The sequence below is a fragment of the Rhincodon typus genome, chromosome 18, assembly GCF_021869965.1.
Source record: "Rhincodon typus isolate 14 chromosome 18, sRhiTyp1.1, whole genome shotgun sequence".
Taxonomy (NCBI): Eukaryota; Metazoa; Chordata; class Chondrichthyes; order Orectolobiformes; family Rhincodontidae; genus Rhincodon; species Rhincodon typus.
In genome coordinates this window covers 41,122,148-41,141,400 of record NC_063349.1, presented here as the reverse complement: position 1 = coordinate 41,141,400, position 19,253 = coordinate 41,122,148, and the positions used below count along the sequence as shown (strand labels likewise).

The 19,253-nt window shown below is 40.1% G+C and overlaps 1 protein-coding gene across 3 annotated transcripts in view; it reads left to right on the top strand.

Moving 5' to 3' along the window:
• LOC109927660 (thyrotropin-releasing hormone-degrading ectoenzyme) overlaps positions 1 to 18,498 on the top strand; it is a 101,602-nt gene extending 83,104 nt beyond the window's left edge. For 2 of the 3 annotated variants that reach the window (XM_048607968.1, XM_020527645.2), the window contains exons 12-20: positions 1,648 to 1,781; positions 1,871 to 1,926; positions 5,540 to 5,687; positions 7,332 to 7,429; positions 9,779 to 9,886; positions 11,956 to 12,123; positions 12,206 to 12,346; positions 12,470 to 12,551; positions 17,693 to 18,498. In XM_048607968.1, the coding sequence (XP_048463925.1) occupies positions 1,648 to 1,781; positions 1,871 to 1,926; positions 5,540 to 5,687; positions 7,332 to 7,429; positions 9,779 to 9,886; positions 11,956 to 12,123; positions 12,206 to 12,346; positions 12,470 to 12,551; positions 17,693 to 17,836 (1,079 nt within the window). In that variant the 3' untranslated portion in view covers positions 17,837 to 18,498. Of the gene's footprint in view, positions 1 to 1,647; positions 1,782 to 1,870; positions 1,927 to 5,539; positions 5,688 to 7,331; positions 7,430 to 9,778; positions 9,887 to 11,955; positions 12,124 to 12,205; positions 12,347 to 12,469; positions 12,552 to 13,977; positions 14,229 to 17,692 lie in introns of those variants that run through there. The other variant, XM_048607969.1, reaches the window with a different exon arrangement.
• The last annotated feature ends 755 nt before the right edge of the window (positions 18,499 to 19,253 follow it).

Genomic DNA, 19,253 nt, shown 5'->3' with positions numbered 1-19,253 from the left:
TTAAACCCTTGTGGTTATCTGATCCGATTATTGCTGATGAACTTTTGTATTCAATTGTGAGAGAGCTAATTCGATGATGTATTTGGACAGCAAGTTAGATTAATGGAGCATACTTTTACCCTTTTTCTCTCCCCTTGGAAGTGCTGTGTATGGATTGTGTAATTATGATGGTGGAGCGATGTATTCATAGACTTGTCACCATCATAGTTTGGCTAAGAACAACCAGTGGACAAGCCTGTTTTACAGTGAAAAGTTTGTGGCTTGCACGGAAACCATGGCAGAGGTCACAGAATGGTGTCAGAAGGGGTTGTGTGAAGTTCCAAAAATATAAGCAGTCTGTGGAATCCTTGGAAGCAAAGAGGAATGTTTCCCATTGGGCCTGCAAGCAATGTCCAGACTTACACAACCCTGGTTTTGACTCTTCCTCTCATCTTGAATTTGGGCACCCAAAGCCCCCCAACTCTGAGTTGACATATGACAAGAGCTGTTTTCTCCATGCTGGTATCCTCAGGCTCTCAATTTTTTTAGCATTTTCAGTCCATCAGCCTTGATGTTAGTGCTGATGGCTTAAGGTGGGTGAATATCCTGCTTTATGTAAGTGAAGGTTGGGTGTTAAAATGGCTTGGGTGTCACTCTGAGTTCCTCCTATTTCCACCCACTTCGAACATTTAAAAATGAGCTGATGTAAAGACGTTATTTATATCTAGTAAGTTCTTATTTCCTGTCTCTTAGCGACTTCATAATCTTTTAACAGTTTATGGAATTACTCCTTCTTTATTTTCTAATTATGCAATCTACGTTCAAACTCCCATTCCATAATACTCTCCCATTATTGTTGGAAATCCTTTCACTTAGGTTCAGGTGAAAATGTTCTCCTTAATAAAACTTATTAACATTACAGTGATTAAAAGCTCTTTAACAATGTTGAAATATTAATTCAACATCAGTCCAAAAGTACAGCTGGGAAGTGAAGATGAATATTCAAATCATTTTAGTCAGGCTATCAATGAGCTATAACAATTGGAATTTAGACTATACTCCATGATGAATTATTAAATCATATTCTTTCAGACCTTTAACTAATTTAGTTCCAGAGCTGAGCTGTTAAGTTGCCCTAGGTCCTAAGGAACAATAAAGAATACTATGTGTTTTGTTTTTACACTTTATGCATCGGTCATGGCTAGGCGGTTGCACTCTTGCTTGTGAGTTAAGACATTAGTTTGTTCCGACTCACTTGAACACAAAAGCCAGGCCTGACACTCCACTGCAGTGCTACAGTGTCAGAGGCTCAGTATTTCAGAGGAGACGTTAAATCAAGGCCATGTTTGCTTTCTCAGGTGAACGCACAAAAACCTCTGACACTAGAAGAGCAATGGAGTTATCCCTGATGTCTTGAACAGTGTTTATTCACCAACAAACATCTGTAAAACAGATGACCCCACCATGATCATGGTTTCTCTTGAGGGACCTTGCTCTATACAAATTGTTTGCTGCATTTCCTAAATTACAATAGTGACTATACTTCACAAGTTTACTTTTTCGTGCTTCCTTTTTCATTGAAAGTACCAAGATTGCAATATCAAATGAAGGATATCTGCATACGACTTTTGAATTAGTTAATCTTGAGTCTCGTTTTCTATTTGGTAGAGCATCACAGAATCAGCTTCTTGGATAGCAGTAGTTGGCTTGTCGGAAACCTTAATCAATCTGGCTACTTTCGGGTTAACTATGATTTGAGGAACTGGAAGTTGTTAATTGACCAGCTGATGACCAATCCTGAGGTAAATTAAAATGAATTCTGATGCTTTTTTTTTGTTTCTGGTACGGTTTTCAGCGCTAAATCGTTTCTTCTTCTGGTTCGCCCTGACAGGTGATCTCTGTTGGCAACCGAGCAGGTCTGATTGATGATGCTTTCAACCTAGCCAGGTATGTTTTGCATTTAATGTAAAACAGAGAACTCTGTAAACTCCATAAGTACGAATACTAATCTAAACACTACATAAACATGAGATAAATTGAAATCTGTTAATGGGGGTTCGAGAAACAACATGCCAGTTTAGTATTGATTGCGTTGGTGTTGTTTGTTGTGCTGTATGATATGGATTATTAGTATTTTACTTACCACTGAATTAAAACAAATAGAATGATTGTTTTGCTACAGGAACTTTGTACTGTATTTGCCTGTACATTAAGCACTGTGATTATTTAGAATGTGAAAAGCATTCACTCTTCCTAAAATATAAGTCTCAATTTTAGATATACTAGCTCATTTCTCCTTTAGGTTTTATGTTCAATGCTATCATTATTTGAAGCTTTAACAACTAATTAGACTATCAACTCTAGTCTTATATCGGGCATTGCACTCCTATGCATGTTTAAGGTGACTGGATGTTTGGGACACATCTTTTATTTTGTTTTTGAATCAACTTGTTCAGAGTTGTTATTACACACCTCAAGGTGAGACTTGAACCCAGTACCACTGCACCAGGAGCACAATTTTTATCCTGGGTCTACAGCTTTGACCACGAATGTTAGAAGTCTTTTGTTTTGCCAGTACTAATTCTTTCTGTGTAACTGAGCAATTAGTTAGCCTAAGGTTTACTTTGTAGTCTACCCTTTCAGGATTAATTTAAACTAAGGATGGGTTATATAACAAGTAAGTATAATTCAGTTATCATAGTATCATTTGCAATACTATTGTCACATACTTGTAATTAGGAGGAAAACTACAGTTGAACTGCAGAATCGCTTTGCAACCCTGAATTTATGCCGTGTGATGTAGGAATACTAAGTGTTTTTGTTTGAAGATTCTCTACAGTTTCAGTGTTCACCTAATTTCAAATAATGGTGTTGAGTGTTCCTGCATTTGTGTCCAATGGTCTAATTGCATGACCTCTTTGAATTGGCACCCTCCATATACAAAACATCAATCTTGCCAAGGCTTTGTTAAGAAAATGACTTCATGTCTCAATCTTTTTCAATCTTTTTGGAATTTGTTGCGCAGAACTCTAGAATCACAGAATCAACAGAATCATACAGGGCAGAAAAGGGCCTTCGGCCCATCGAGTCTGCACCGACACATGAGAAACACCTGACCTTCAACGTAATCCCATTTACCAGGACTTTACCTGTAGCCTTAAATGTTATGATGTACTACTTGCTCATCTGGGTTCATTTTAATGAATGTGAGGCAATTTGCCTCTATCACCCTCCCAGGCAGCACATTCCAGAATGTCACCACCCTCTGGGGAGAAAGGTTTTTCCTCACCTCCCGCTAAACCTCCGCCTCTCACCTTGAACGTCTGACCCCTCATGACCAACACTTCAACAAAGGGAAGAAGATCCTTCTTATCCTCTCTGTCCATGCCCCTCATAATCTTGAATTAATCAATCAGATTGCCCCTTAGCCTTCCCTAGCTCCAATGAAAACAACCTAAGCCTATCCAACCTTTCCTCATAACTTAAATTCTCCATTCCAGGCAGCATCCTGGTGAATCTACTCTGCAGTCCCTCCAGTGCAATCACATCCTTCCTGTAATGTGGTACTAGAACTGCACACTGTACTCTAGCTCTGGTCTCAGCAAAGGTCTGTACAACTTCAACGTGACTTCCCTCCTTTTGTAATCTAGGCCTTGATTGATAAAGACAAGTGTCCCATATACCTTTTTCACCACCCTACTAACTTGCCTGTCTGTTTTCAGAGATCTATGGACAAACACTCCAAGTTCCCTTTGTTCCACAGAACTTCCTAGCTTCATGCCACTCCTGAATACCTCATTGTCAGAATACTCCTTCCAAGGTGTACCACCTCTCACTTTTCAGGGTTAAATTCCAGCTGCTGCTTATCTGCCCATTTGCCCATCCTGTTTATATCTTCTTGTAGCCCAAGACACTCAGCCTCACTGTTAACCAGCTGACCAATCTTTGCGTTATTCCGCAAACTTACTAATCCAATTCTCCACACAGTCATCTATGCCATTTATATGTCGCTCTTCCTTAAAAAATGCAGAGTTTAAAGTCAGTATAGAAAAGGCTAGATGAACAGAGCTGACTACAGATTTAGTCAGCAGCATCCAATTATTGTACCCTTGGAAAGGATTTAGTTGGTTAGGCTGTTAACATCTCATCAGTTCTGCTATCAGTACGTGTGAACTTCTTGTCAGGCACATTCTGGTCAGACAAACAACAGTGGACCAAGCATCAATTCATGCGGAACACTGCTGGTTACAGGCCTCCAATCCGAAAAAACAACCCTGTGCAACTACCCTCTGCCTCCTACCATCAAGCCAAATTTGTATCCAATTGGCTAGCTCTCCCTGGATCCTACTTGGTCTAACTTTACTAACCAGTCTACTGTGCGGAACCTTGTTAAAGATGATCCAATTTTATGAAACTTCACTGTACCGTCTCCAATGTAACGTATCCTTTCTTAAATATGGACAGCAAAATACCACATGGTATTCCACAGGCATTGATGCTTTGAGATTAGGTAATGGCAACGTAAGGGGATTGGGATGTGGTTGACAGAGAGAGAGAGGATGTGTTGTGGTGAACCTCTGAAGGCTCAACGGGCACAGTGGAAGGAGGGTAATCTGCACAGGTAAGGGTCGAGGTCAGCTGAAGGTCAGTGAGGTTTTAAAGAATTGAGGGTAACATAGGTAATGTCAGTGGTTTGATGATGATGAATGGCAGGTCAAGGATAATGGGGGTGGGGTGGGAAACAAGTCCACGGTGCTGTGGGATGCACCTCATTGGGAATGGGTTGCAGCTTTAGGATGAATGGAGGTTGAGCAAAGGGGATAGAAACACAGTAACTGGAACAGACATAGGTTATTTGGCCCTTTGAGTCAGCTCCTCCACTCATTATGGTCATGCTGATCATCCATCTCAGTACCCAGTCCTGCTTTCTCCCCATACTCTTTGATCCCTTTCGCCCTAAGAACTATATCCAACTCCTTCTTAAAAAGTGGCCGTGTGATCAGAACGTAGTAGCAGCCTTACCCACTCACATAGCCAGGTTAATGCTGTTGGCTTGCAGGGATCAAACACCCATTGGATGCCAATTTTAAAAGGCAGGCCTTTGACCTTTGACTGCATGGGGTAATGGCGAGGCTGCCATTCTGCAGTCACCCTTGCTGCACAATTGGCGATCACTTCATCCATGAATATTTAGATAGCTGGCCACCTTGAGCCTTCCTGCCCATTAGCAGAAATTCCACATACTTCCTGTTCTACTGTCAGGACACTGTACTATGCGATCCTAATCTACACCCTAGTGTGAGAGATAAAAAGATATAATATGTGTGCATGCAAGAGAGGCAGAAGATCCCTGGCCAACTCTGCAGTTTGAAGGGATTTGAGGTTGACGCTGTTTACTAATTTTATTACATTATTGCTTTACCACCTTTTTTGCATGAGAATGATTTGAAATGTAAGATAGTTTAGTACAATTAGTATCCTTAGAAAAAAATATTGCTCAGATTTTCATGAGCTCCTTCCTTCCTCATTTGTCTCTGACTTTTTTTTGTGTTTGCCTTAGAGCTGGCTATTTACCACAGAATATTCCCCTGGAGATTATACGGTACCTTTATAAGGAAAAAGAGTTCCTTCCATGGCACGCTGCAAGTAATGTGCTACTTCACCTGGACAAGTTGGTGGATCGGAACAAGGAGTACAACATTTTTAGTGTATGAGTCTAATCTTCAATGTTAAGAAAAATTTGTGTCCTTGTTGGAAAAGTATCTGCAATGTCAGTGACATGACTAAAAGATAATTTAAAATGGAACGTTAAGTTCTCACTATAATTCAGACAACTTAAATCTTTTGTTAGTGATTAACAATCTTAACTTGAAAGGCTGTGTTTCATAGGAAACGCCACCTCCAGGTGGTGCAAGGAGCACATAGGCTCAGGAACTCCACCTGGCAGCACCACATCACTGCCAAGCGACAGATGTAGCTGTCTCATGACCATTTTTATTGAGCCAGCCCTTGGACATTCAGTGGAGGGTGGGAGTAAAATCCCATGGATGGTCCTTGCAGTTTATGTTCAGGAATGGGCCTGAGTATTCTTAACATCAACTTAGATGTCAGTCTGACTTGGAGAGGTGTATCCATCCAAAATATCTTATGACCTCAAGAGGATATTGTACTTGCATTTCTGAATTTCTCTAATCCTTTAAAAGTAGGCCAAGGAAGAGGCCAAAAGCTAATTCATAAACTAGTTTGCGTAAATTGCAGTTGCTATGTGAACAGAATTATAATGTAGTAACTGCCACTTACTTTGTCCATAAGATTTGTTTCTGTATCATGTCTTGCAACAAATAATGCGATGAAATATGTCGCTATGCCAGTGTTTGCTCGATCATTTTCCTGTTTCTGGTTGGACCCAGTACTGAATTCAACCATCCCTCCCCCACCCCAGTTAATCTTCTCTTAATTAGGAAGCTCCTTCTATTTGCTTTTTCCTCTCTCCAAAATACTTCAAATTGGACTACACATGCTCTTGTTTCTTGTTAACTCTGACCACAGGAGTAGCAGGAGTGAGATTATCCTCAGGTTTATTCCCCCATGCAGTAATTCACCAGTGAGCCTGCAACTAAATTCAACTGCATCCAGATGTAAATTCTTGGCAAACATCTTTTACTGAGTTCAGCTGAATAGGGCCATCCCACAATAATAGATGTGGAGGTCTGAAATGCAGTGACAAGTTATCTATTCATCTAAGTAGTTTCTGGGTAAGTCCTGAATACCTTTTTATTAAGATCACAAATGCTACTTTGTCCCAACATCTGTAGCATATGATCATAGTTAGAATCTTTAAACTACAAAACCCACTTTAATGTAAAAAAAAGAACTCCTTTTCAAATCCCAGCACTGAGGTTGTATGAATGCATTCTGGGCTGAATTCCCAGGGTATATCTGCCATCAATTGACAGAAGATCCCATGCCTTCCTCCCATTCCATACAATGGTATTAAACTGGATAAAATACTGGGCCAAATCCTGGCTTTAGCTTCAATTCCATCCCCACCAGGAATTTTGCTGCCTTGGATCCTGATCAGAATTTCAGGTCCTAAGGCCTTGCTGAGAAAAAAGTCTAATCATACGACACATGTAAAAATCTGAACAATTTCACATGCAGGATTTGGATGCCAAACAAGTGGATTTGTCCAATAATTGCTTAAGATAGTAAGTCCTAAGGGATATGCCATTTATAAAATGTGATCCAAGCTTGTACATTACTGATGTTAGATATTATTTCTAATATTGGATAAATTATGAAATTACATTGACAAAATCTTACAAATTTTCTCACTGTTTTTCTTCCTTCAGCAATATGTCCTGCAGCAAGTTGCTCCAGCATACAATCTATTGGGATGGCCAGAGGACGCAGTGAATAGTACTGTCGTTCAAGCATCATACCAGACTGAGTTAAATCATTTACTTGCTTAGTTTATAAGCTGATTATAGATATATTGGCTTTATAGAGTTTGGTAAATACTGGGGCTTGATATAAACAGGGTCTTGTGGTAGTAAATTCAACAGTGCATGTAGTTCGATCATTTTTCACTGCTGTTGATGGAACATTACTAACACATGTCACTGTTCTACTGCAGTATTCAATGTCTGAGAGCCATTAACACTTAGTGATTGAGTGACAAAATGGAAATTGAAGGACATAGTTTATATCGAACAGGTTAGACCAACATTACTGATCAGTTCGCAAATTGGTTCCATGTTGGATTGATCTTGCTGGCAATGGTTTTAGTTTCATTTGTCCGTAATGGAACAACTCCCTGGAATACCGAATATGAAGTAAAGTGACTATTTGCTAATATCATGAGTGTGAACATTTTCAAATGAGTAGCACCTCTGTACCAGTACGTTGCTGATGGGAAATGGTTCACTTTGCACTCAATAATAAAATAAAGAACTGCGGATGCTGGAGATCTGAAACAAACAGAAGCAGTAATTGCTGGAGAAACTTTCAAGTCCAGTGACCAAGTCCAGTTCTGAAGAGGGGTCACTGGACTCAAAACATTAAATCTGTTTCTCTTTTCACAGTTACTGCCAGAACTGTTATGTTTTCTAGCAATTTCTGTTTTTGTTTGTTTCACTTTGTTTGAAACCTGAAGTGAAGCCTGTTGAGTTTGCTTGCAGTGACTTTAATGTATTCAATCAGTATCTGTTCAGGTTTGGATACCTTTGTACTGATTGCTATGTCCTAATTTCCCATAAACTTTCAACACCTACAATTGGAGGCAGGTAAGCTTGAGGTCAAATGTAATGGTTATTGTTTACTCCACTTAAAATAGATGACTTTACTTTCTACTATTTGTAATGCTTTACAAGAGGGTGGAAGAAAAGTGTTAATCTCAACCCTGATTTTTGTTTAGAACTACAAGAAATGGGAAGCTCTTGATGTAGATTACCCTTCTTTGGTTCCTGACAAAAAATATACATATCATCTCTGTCCATCTGATGACAGGGTGGACATCAAAATTCTGACAGAAATATACCAGACTACATATAGATATCAGAGTGACATTTCAAAATTCTTTTCAATAGAAGAGATATTCTCATTTTAAAGTATGGCCAGGATTTTCGTTTATTTTTCCCCTAAGTGTCCTAACAAGTGTGTTGGCATAGATGGTACATAAAGCCATGGGATGCATAGCCTGGCATGTGGGATGGGGTTTGTGATGGGAGTGCCAGGGTGGCATTGCTAAGACCTTGTGCACTTACCTTTAAAAGGTCCCCTTGCCCAGACTATGGTTCAGAGGTATTGAGAACCAGAGGCTCTACAAAAACTGACTCACTCCAACTCCTTTTCTGCTGCATCTTACTTGCAGTAAGCAGGATTGCTGCACAGTGAAGCAATGAATTCCCATCTTGCCCCACCTCAAAGAAAATTATCAATAGTCTGCCGATGGGAATCCTCATGAGGTTCAGTGGTGCAAGTTAGGCAAGTGTCAGACTGAATCTCTCCCAGTCGGATCAAATGAGTGAAAGTCTCCCTTAGTCTCTTGGAGAATTTCCCCCAACTTCAAAAATTTGCCGAGGACCTTACTTTGTGTTTTCATCTTCCATTGATTCAGGGTCAGGAAAGATTCTGTAATAAGCTTTTGGAATGAAGTTCTATTATGGGCAACTACTGATCAATGAATGAATCCTTGTCAATTTCATAGAATCCCTACAGTGTGGAAACACAGGCCCTTCGGCCCAACAAGTCCACACCAACCCTCAGAGCATCCCACCCAGAACCCATCCCCCTATACCACTCGTCCCTGAACACTATGGTCAATTTAGTGTGGCCAATCTACCTAGCCTGCACATCTTTGCACTGTGGGAGGAAACTGGAGCACCTGGAGAAAACCCACGCAGACGCTGGGAGAATGTGCAAACTCCACACAGACTTCTAGGCAAACAAAGCTTATTTAAAAGTACAGCTGGTTTTGCTTGAATCAAGCAATTGCAGCTTTAATAGAAAAGAGAATAGTAAAGTTGCTGACAGCATTCATATTTTATCTTTAAAATAAGCAGACTTGTCATCTGCAGTATGCAGATGACAGCAAGAGCTTTATGATAAAGACATTGCCTGAGTATGTTTGGCAGCACAAATTGTTGTCTCCATGGCAAAAGCAAATTTACTGTTGGTTAAAACCTCAGGATCTCTGCCAAACACAAGACTCAACTATCAAGTGATCCACTAAAAATTCTTCAGCACTTTGCGCCAGTGGAAAACTTTTTCATTGAGTCTTGGTTTTCTTTTCAAACAGGGAACTACGTCGGAAGGTCATTATCTTGGCTTGTAAATTTGGCATTGCCCTCTGCCATGAGAAAGCTGTGTCGCTTCTTTCAGAATGGATGACAAGTGATCATAACAGGTGCACGTCTCAAAACTGGAATTATCACCTTCATTTGAAATGAATCTATGAATGTCTTTGCACAGAATACTTACTCTTGTCGAAGCATGAAATCAAAATGTTGATTCTGTTTTCAGGCAAAAGTATCATTTGAATTATAATTGTGTAAGTACATAGATAACAGGGCAGAAGTAGGTCATATGTCCCTTTGAACATTTGATTTGATTTGATCTATTATTGTCACATGTACCCAGATACAGTAAAAAGTATTGATTTGTGTGCTATCCAGGTGAACCATAGCTTACATAAGTACATCAGGGTAATAGAACAGAATGCAGGATATAGTGTTACAGCTACAGAGAAGATACAGAGAAAGATCAACTTTAATATATGAAAGGTCTATTCAAAAGTCTGATAACAGCAAGGAAGAAGCAGTTCTTGAATCTGGTAGTGCGTGTTTTCAAACTTTTGTATCATATGCCTGATCGGAGAGGGTAGAAAAGAGTATTACCAGGGTGGGAGGGGTCTTTGATTATGTCGGCTGCTTTCTTGAGGCAGCGGGAAGTATAGAAGGAGTCACCGGAAGGATGGCTGGTTTGTGTGATCGACTGGGCTGCGTTCACACCTCTCTATAATTTCTTTCGGTCTTGAGCACAGCACTTGCCATGCTAAGCTGAGTGTGTGTTTGTATACGATAGATGGACAAAAAGCCATGCAAGTACAAGGAGGGTACGATGCGATGTTGGTGGTGGGTGGAGGAATTTGCCTGATATGGAAGTAATGAGGGCTGTTGGGTATGGGAGTGTGTCATGGGCTGCTTTGGAGGCTTTGAGGTACTGTTAGGAGTGGGTTGGGGGCATGAGTTGGCTAGAGGGACATGGGTACAATTTTTTGAAGTTATCATACACAAGGTTTCAGCATCAGACTATAGATTTCTGAGAAGCCACGAACCACAGTTCCTTGAGAAGGTGTGGGCTCACTTCATGCTCCAGCAAAAAAAAAAGGGGTTTGCTGGGAACGGAGGCAGAATCTCAGAATTGGATTCTATTCACCATTTTTCTTCAGGTCAGTGAAAATCTGTCCCAATGCCTATCTCTAGTTTCAACCAATTACTTCATGTTGACCACATTCACTGACATCAGTACACCCTGCATAAATAATGATAGGGAAAACAACTGAAACCTGGGATTGTTTTCCTCAATGGTAATGGTAAAGTCTCCATAGTCTTACCAAACCATCAGGCTGCTCTCTCGTCAGAGAGAGAGATGACTAGTGGTGGTTTAACCTGAGGATCATTATGCCTCAGGCATGCTGAGACATTGAGAAGATGAGCCCTTCATGGCAACCTCAGCTGGTGCAGGAATTGAACCTACACTGTAGCATCACACTATGCCACAAACCAGCCATCCAGCCAACTGAGATAACCAACCCCCTTTCCTTAGAACAGAGAAGGCTAAGGGATGACTTATGTAAGGTGCTTGTACAGGGAAGACACAGCCAAGAGGTCAGTTAGCAGAATTAAGGTGCTTTGCTGAAGATGAGAGGGGCCATGAGGGAAAGCCATTTCATCCAAAGTATGGTTGGTGTGAATTTGCTGCCTAGTTTGCTGGTTGAGGCACATTTAAAAGGAACCTGGATCTACACTGGAAGTATTGTGATCTGCAAAGCTACAGCTAAAAAACTAGGATTACAGGGAGTGGCTAGTTTGTTCAGTTGGAGCATACATGATGGGCTGAATGGCCTGTTTCTGTGCTGTAACATTTCTGTGGACTTTAGTGTAGAATGCATAAAGCCGCATCCAGCAAGAAGCACGTTAGATTTATAAAGCTTCTTGTAAGTTATGCATTTGCCAAATTTTGTTCAAATCATGAAATCAAGACAGTTTTATAAAACTTCAGACTCTTCCAGACCTTCAGACATTACTGTGCATTAGTATAAATTGTATTTCATTCATAACCCTTTATGAATAAATTATTACTTCATAACCTTAACATGAAGCCCAGCAATCTCATAACAGCTAGGTATCAGATGCTCAAGGTATTGAACAAGATACTGTACAAATACTAACACTTTGTAATGGTGTATTTCAGAATACCACCAAATGTTAGAGACATTGCCTATTGCACAGGGATTTCCCTCATGGATGACAATGTCTGGGATTTCATCTGGACCAAATACCAATCTTCAACTGCTGTTTCAGAGAAGAAAATTTTACTGGAAGCTTTAGCGTGCAGCAAAAATACCATTTTGTTGAACAGGTTAATAAGCTATTGTTTAAAAAAAAACCTTTTATAAAATGAAAATATTTCAAGGATCAATATAACTGATTTCTCTTTTCAGGCTTCTGAACCTGTCATTAAACTCTCAGACGGTTCCGGACCAGACTACCATAGATGTTATCATTCATGTGGCAAAATATCCAAATGGACGCGATTTAGCCTGGAAATTTTTCCAGGATAAATGGAGTGTTTTTAAATCAAGGTAAACAAAACAAAAACAATTTGATAGAACAAACAAATACAAGACTTGTTCTGCCCAAAATAAAAGTCTGATTTAGACACCGAACCTATGTTATTAAGTAAGCTTTATAATATTTTTTAACAGATATGGAGAAGCTTTGTTTATGAACTCCAAGCTAATTAAAGGTGTGACCGAGTTTCTCAGTACTGAAGCTGAACTGAAGGAGGTAAGTGGTTCCAACAACACACAAAGAATTTCTCCGTTAGAGCTTGATTCCAGTTATCACCCTTAAGAATGTGACATACGAAAAGGCAACAAATCCATAGAAGAACAGCTCTTATCAAAACCTCACTTTAATTTGACCATGCATATTGAACCCAAGGTTTAGCAGTAAATTACATGCATTTTGTTTATTTTAGTGTAAATACATCAGAGGACGAAAATCTTTCAAACAAAGTAAATTTGAGCTGAAATTCATTTAGACCCATTTTGGAGCCTTGTAAGTAGATACTCTAATTTAGAGACTAAAGCCTGTTCTAAAATTAGGCCTCAGGCTGCATAGATGTGATTTGTATGAGCCATCTGCTGTTCCTCTATAGGCAGCTCAACCATTTTAAGAAAATTTAGTATCAACACACCACGATGACTATCACGTGGCTTGTGCCATCAGTAGTGATCTGATGTCCCAGCAGAGCAGGTGGATTGATAACAGGGAGGAATGATAGTGCTGGAAAGCAGCAGATTTGGATTCTGTGGAGATTGTCTTTACACCATTCACGGCAATTATTATCAGATTCAAAAAAAATCTGTCCCTGAAGAGTAGTTGGCAGAGTAGACCCAGCACCTACTCTGTACCATGCACTTTCCTTAACACTAATGTTAACATACACGTATACATACACATATATAAAAATATAGATAAAAATGTGGGTGGAGGTGGGGGAAGGGTTGGGGAGAGAAATGATCAGTAAGTTTGCAGCTGATGTGAAGATTGGCTGGGTAGTTGACATTGAGGAAGAAAGTCTTAGGTTTCTGGAAAATGTAGATGGGTTGGTCAGATGGGCAAATCCTGTAATTTAACCCTGTAAATGTGAGGTAATGTACTTTGGAAGAAGTAACAAGACAAGGGAGTAATCAACGAATGGTGGGATACCAGAAAGCTTAGAAGAACAGAGATCTTGGGATGCTTGTCCACAGATCCTTGAAGGTAGCAGGACAGATTAGTACACTGATTAAGACAGCATTACAGGACACTTCCCTTTACCAGTAGCGGTTTAGATTATACGTGCAGGGAGGTCATGTTGGAGTTGTATAGACCTTCGCTTAGGTAACAACTAAGACTGTGCAGTTCTTGTTGCCACGTTTATAGGAAGAACGTGATTGCACTGGAGCGGATGCTGAAGAGATTCATCGGGATGTTGTCTGGTTTGGAGTTTTTTTCATTATAAAGAGAGGTTGGGTAGACTCAGTTTGTTTTCTTTCGAGCAGAGAAAGCTGAGAGGGAACCTGATTGAGGTGTATAAAATTGAGGGGCATGGACAGGGTGAATAGAATAGACCCTTATTTGAAGGGTCAATAATGAAGGGCCAAAATTTTAAGATGAAAGACAGGAAGTTTAGAGGCGATTTGAAGAAATTTCTTTTCACCCACAGGTGGTGGGAATCTGGAATACACTGCCTGGGAGGGCAGGAGAGGCGGGAAACCTTCCACATGGATGAGAACTTGAAATGTTATAACATTCAAGGCTATGGACCAAATGCAAAGAAGTGGGATTGGTGTAGATAGCCCAGCCTCTGTGCGCCGAAGGGCTGTTCTATGCTTTATGACTCTGTTGACCCATGGTTTATGTATGAAAGATGGTTGACGTATGTTTTGGGAACTTATTAGGGACTCTGAAATTATAGCCTAATCTGATATCAAGTTGGAATTCTTTTCTATATTATTTAAGCACAGGACTTCTGGCATTGAAATTGTGCCTTCTGACCACATAGACTGGTGCAGCAATATCCAATTTCTACACTATTGATTTCTTCAAACAATGCTTTATTCTGAATTTTAAATTTCAGATGTGCAAGATCAAGGCACACGTAGAGTTAAAAGATTTATCCAGTTCAAATGATTATAACAACATAATTGACCACCAATAGTTTCAAGGTTAAAATGCCCATTTATTTAATTGTTTTTAAGCAGAAAATTTATCAAGGCTTCCTCTCAAGTTTTGATTTTTCTCCAAGGATTCACCTTGAGTATACAAGGAGTTAACAGAGAGAACTATTTGCATATATCATTATTATAGTTTTACCAATTATTGGCCAAAGCGTGACAAACTTAAACATTCCTTGGCATTGATTGTTATGACCATGGGAGAGAACATAATAAAGGTTCTATATTCTGGGCAACTCTTAACCCACAGAGTCCCTTTGAAATGTAAATGAAGGCTTCCAGTTGATCAAAAATCCTATAATGATATTGTAACGCAGCACCTTTTTGAAATGTCAGCATAAAATAGCAATAAATGCTTTCTAATAGCAGGGTCTTCAGCAATAAACAACTCCCATATTGTGATTAAAATCCCAAGAGTACTATCTCAGCATTTAATTCAACACAGGACAGTTACTGACTCATTGAAACATGAAAGTTATTGATGTATTTTCAGAAGCAATCTAATGAAATTATACAGTTCTGAAACACTGAAACCACCAAAAAATCTGAGCAATTTTAAGATTTAGATGGTTTAAGAAGGATTCTTAAAGGTCCGTCTTGAATTACATAAGATTTTACACTCCTTAAGCTAGTAGAACCTTGAAGTTTATTATTTTATATTACCTACACTGATGTCAATGAAAATTCTTAAACTGTGGTATTATGTATCTGATGAAAGGTCAAATGGTTCACTATACAAAAGGGGTCTTATTATCAACTGGAAATTAAGTGCTTTACAGAACATTTGTAACTTAGAAATTCCATGCAGAACATATAACTATAGTGTAATTTGTATTTTTTCTGCTTTAATCATAATCAGCCATTTGTTTTAATTGATCTGTTCTTTCACAGTAAGTGTGACTGTACAATACAGTTACCATATAAATTTGATCAAGTGGGGCTGAAATCCTTCTGACTGATTAATGTAAATCAGGCGTTTCATGTAATTGATCAATTAGTTGCTTCTTAGTCAATGGAACATCTCAGTTTGACAACATTCCAAGCAGTTAAAACAAATTGAATTGTGATACAACCAAGTAAGTCGATTGAATTTTTCTCACTGCAGCAAAATATTTTGCAACTTGTTGTTAAACCAGAAAATATTTGTTCATTGAGATGCTGCAGTCTCGATTCTAGACATCAATGGGTGCCAGTTTCAACTGGAGTTGACAGTCGGGGCATTTTGCCTGTTCCTTTAATTCTTAATTGTTTGTAAATTGATGGCCAGTACACCCACATGGTCGGGGGAGGAGGAGCCCTGTCTATAAATACAAATTGAGGTCTTACACTGGTTGCAAGGAGGCACAGTTGGCAGTTTTCAGGTACAGAGCATGCCATCAGTATGGTATTGCTGTAGGGGCTCTGCCAGTGAGATTGTTCATGCACGCCGGGGCTCTCTGCGCCACCGCACACTGCCCTCGAGGTGGCTGCGGGGGGGGACGAGACAGTCAATCACCTCCTTCTGGAGTGCGCCTATGCGCAGGAGGTCTGGAGGGGAATGCAGTGGTTTGTGTCGAGGTTCGTCCCAAGCAACTCTGTGACACGGGACTCCGTGCTCTACGGGCTGTTTCCCGGGATGCACACTGAGACCAACATCAACTGCGCCTGGAGGACCATCAATGCGGTGAAAGACGCTCTTTGGTCTGCCCGCAACTTGCTGGTCTTCCAGTTGAAAGAACTAACCCCGACCGAGTGTTGCAGACTGGCGCACTCCAAGGTTCAGGACTACATGTTGAGGGACGCACTAAAGCTTGGGGCAGCCGCCGCCAAGGCGCAGTGGGGAAAGACCACCGTGTAAGACCCCTCGGCCGTACCGTATTAGGGCCCTGTTCAGAAACTGGGCCCAGCTGGTGCCTCCTCCAACTGGTCAGGGGGCCAACTATGACTACGGGTAGAGATGACCGCCGGAGTTTTTCTTTTTCCTTTGTTTTTTTCCTTTAGTTGGTGTACGTACCCCCAGGGTAACCCGGGGCGGCTAGCATGACCGGGTAGGTGAAAATGTGTTTATTTTTTGTATTTTCTACGAATAAAGTATATTTTTTGAAATTAAAAAAAATCAGTATGGTATTGTTGCCAGGTGATGAACCCTTATCCAAGATCCTTAAAAGGATGGCTTATAAGGAACGGCTTTACAGTGGCCACCCATTCAGTGCTGGCAGCTCCCAGCTTCAAATAAGTCCCTAAACTGAAAACAGCACCAAGCTTCAATGTTGGCTTTGGGCAAGTAATACAGCCAATTTTGTCAGCTCTGTGCCCATTACACGAGCAGCTCTAAATCTCTTCCCAACCCTCCTTTCTTCTTGAGACATCACAGGTTAGACTTTTAATCAGGGAGGAGCACTGAAAATGGGGTCTCATTCTGGTTCCAGATCCCGCACAGCCTGTTTTGGGCATGGCCACTGGGATTTTCAGTTTTCAGTGAATTGAATCTCCAGGGAGCATGCTCCCCTCTCATCAGGACAGTGGGGCTGATGGGGTGCAGGGCAACGAATGCCCCTTCCATTGCTTGGAGATTAGCAGCATCACACAATAAAAGAGAGAAAAGACCAGATAAATTAATTTTGTTTTTTTTTAAATGGCTGTGGATGTCTGGCTGTATTTCTGTAGGGGCAACCTTTCCAGGGGATGGCAGGTGCGGCACTTGTGCCCCAGCAGCTGGTTTGGGGGGTGTTGGGTGGAGATGGTGCTGGGGGTTTCCTTCTGTGATCCATCGACACATCTGACCCACAACTCCCTCACCTCTGACCCTGAATTCATGGTGTCTTTGTTGTCATCTAGGCTAGCGTGAGCCATTGACATGACCAATTCAAAATCCCAGTCGGTGCACAGTTGGCCTGAGTTAGCTGTCTCCCAGGACCCTAATCTGACAATGAACCAACCTCACCAACTGGGAGTGGGGCTGGTGGTAGATAGTTCCCCATCTGTCTGCCTCCAATCTGGACCCCATACTCTGCTTTTTAAAAAAAAAAGACCATGCCATAACTTAAATAAAAATGGACCAAACAAACTTGGCAAGGTGTAAATGAGACAAATGGTACTGTTTATTTGATCCGTCTGGTCTGTAAAGGACATCGCACCAGCTGTACACTTCTACCACAGCAAGCATTTGGCAGTTCCAAGTTACTTATAAAATAAAAATATACTTTTTTTCCCATAATTTTACAGCTGAAGGAGTTTATAAAGAATGTCAGAGCGGGAGCAGATGCCTCATTCACACAAGCCGTAGAAATTGTGGAAGCAAATGTTCGATGGCATGGCCTCTTTGAAGACGAGCTGTTCCAATGGCTCAGAAAATCCCTGAGCAGTTAGTTTGTGACACTTCTCAATATTTATAGCATGAAGTACTTTGATGCATTTGTATTATTTAAAACAAAAATTCTCTCTACTTTTATGAGAAAGGAAAAGAAGAAATGCACTGCAGATTTTTGCATTGGTTATACCGCTCCTTCCTGCTGGGAGGACTTTGAAAAGAAGATCTGCTATTAAAATTGGAAATGGCTATGTGGGACAAAGAATGTTTTTACAACTAGTGCATGTTATTAACACTATGTGAAGAAAGGAATGATTTGAAATGTATTTTCTGCATGAATATTTTGTCCCTTCTGCATTCCAGCATGCTAGCTTTCAAAATTTCCAATTTTGTGTCTTTGCAATGTTCTTGTACGGAAACAAAATAGTGATCTTATGCAAATGTTTTAAAGCACAATGACTGTTATGGACAATCAATGTGGAAAATTGGACACGGGAATCAGTTTTTGCAACCTACTGATATACATGTGTGCTTAAAACTATGATAATTGGAAGTTAAACCCAATTTTTACTTTTTTTCAATAAAAAAGTACAGTTTGACAAGTGTTTCCACAGGATACTGACAGAGGTAAAAAGCTAATATTAATTTAGCCCTTTTCATGTTATTGATATTGTAGATTTTCTAAATGAAAACCTATAGCTGATGTATTTTAAACAAAAAATCTGGCATTTTAAGTCTGATAAAATTTTGTACAGTAACCAAATACAATGTTGTCTCAATTTATTTTTAAAAATGCATTTTTTCACACATAGCCCTTCAAACTGGCTTAGATTTCCATACAAATGCCTTCACAACAGCTCCCAGTTCACCATTTCAGTCATGTAAACCTTGTTAAGTTTAAATATACTTTCGACTGCATCCTAGCTCAGGCCAACCATGTTCTTACTCAATATACATGTTGGCACACATCAGATGGAATTATCGTGTGATAATTGGAATCACCATCCTGACTTTTTTTTTAATATGCTCATTCATGGGGTGAGGAGGTCACTGATTGGTCAGCATTTTAGCCCAATCCAGAGGACGGTTAAGTTTCAAGCACATTGCTGTGGTTCACATGTAAGGTCAGACCAGGTAAGTTAAGGCAGTTTCCATCCCTCAAGGATATTATTGGACCAGATGGGTTTTTCTGATAATTGACAATGAATTCATGGTCGTTGTTAGACTCTTTAATTCCAAATATTTTACTTATGTCAAACTCTGCCATTTGCCATGGTGGGATTTGAACCTGGATCCCCTGAACATTACATGGGTCTCTGGATTAATAGGAGTTTAAAATTATGAAAAAAAGTACATTTTTTATAAGTAACTTGGAACTGCCAAATGCTTGCTGCGATAGAAGAGTCCAGCAATGATAACTAGAGACATTTGGAAATATATTGCTGTTCTGCACTGTCGCTGGGTCAAAACCCTGAA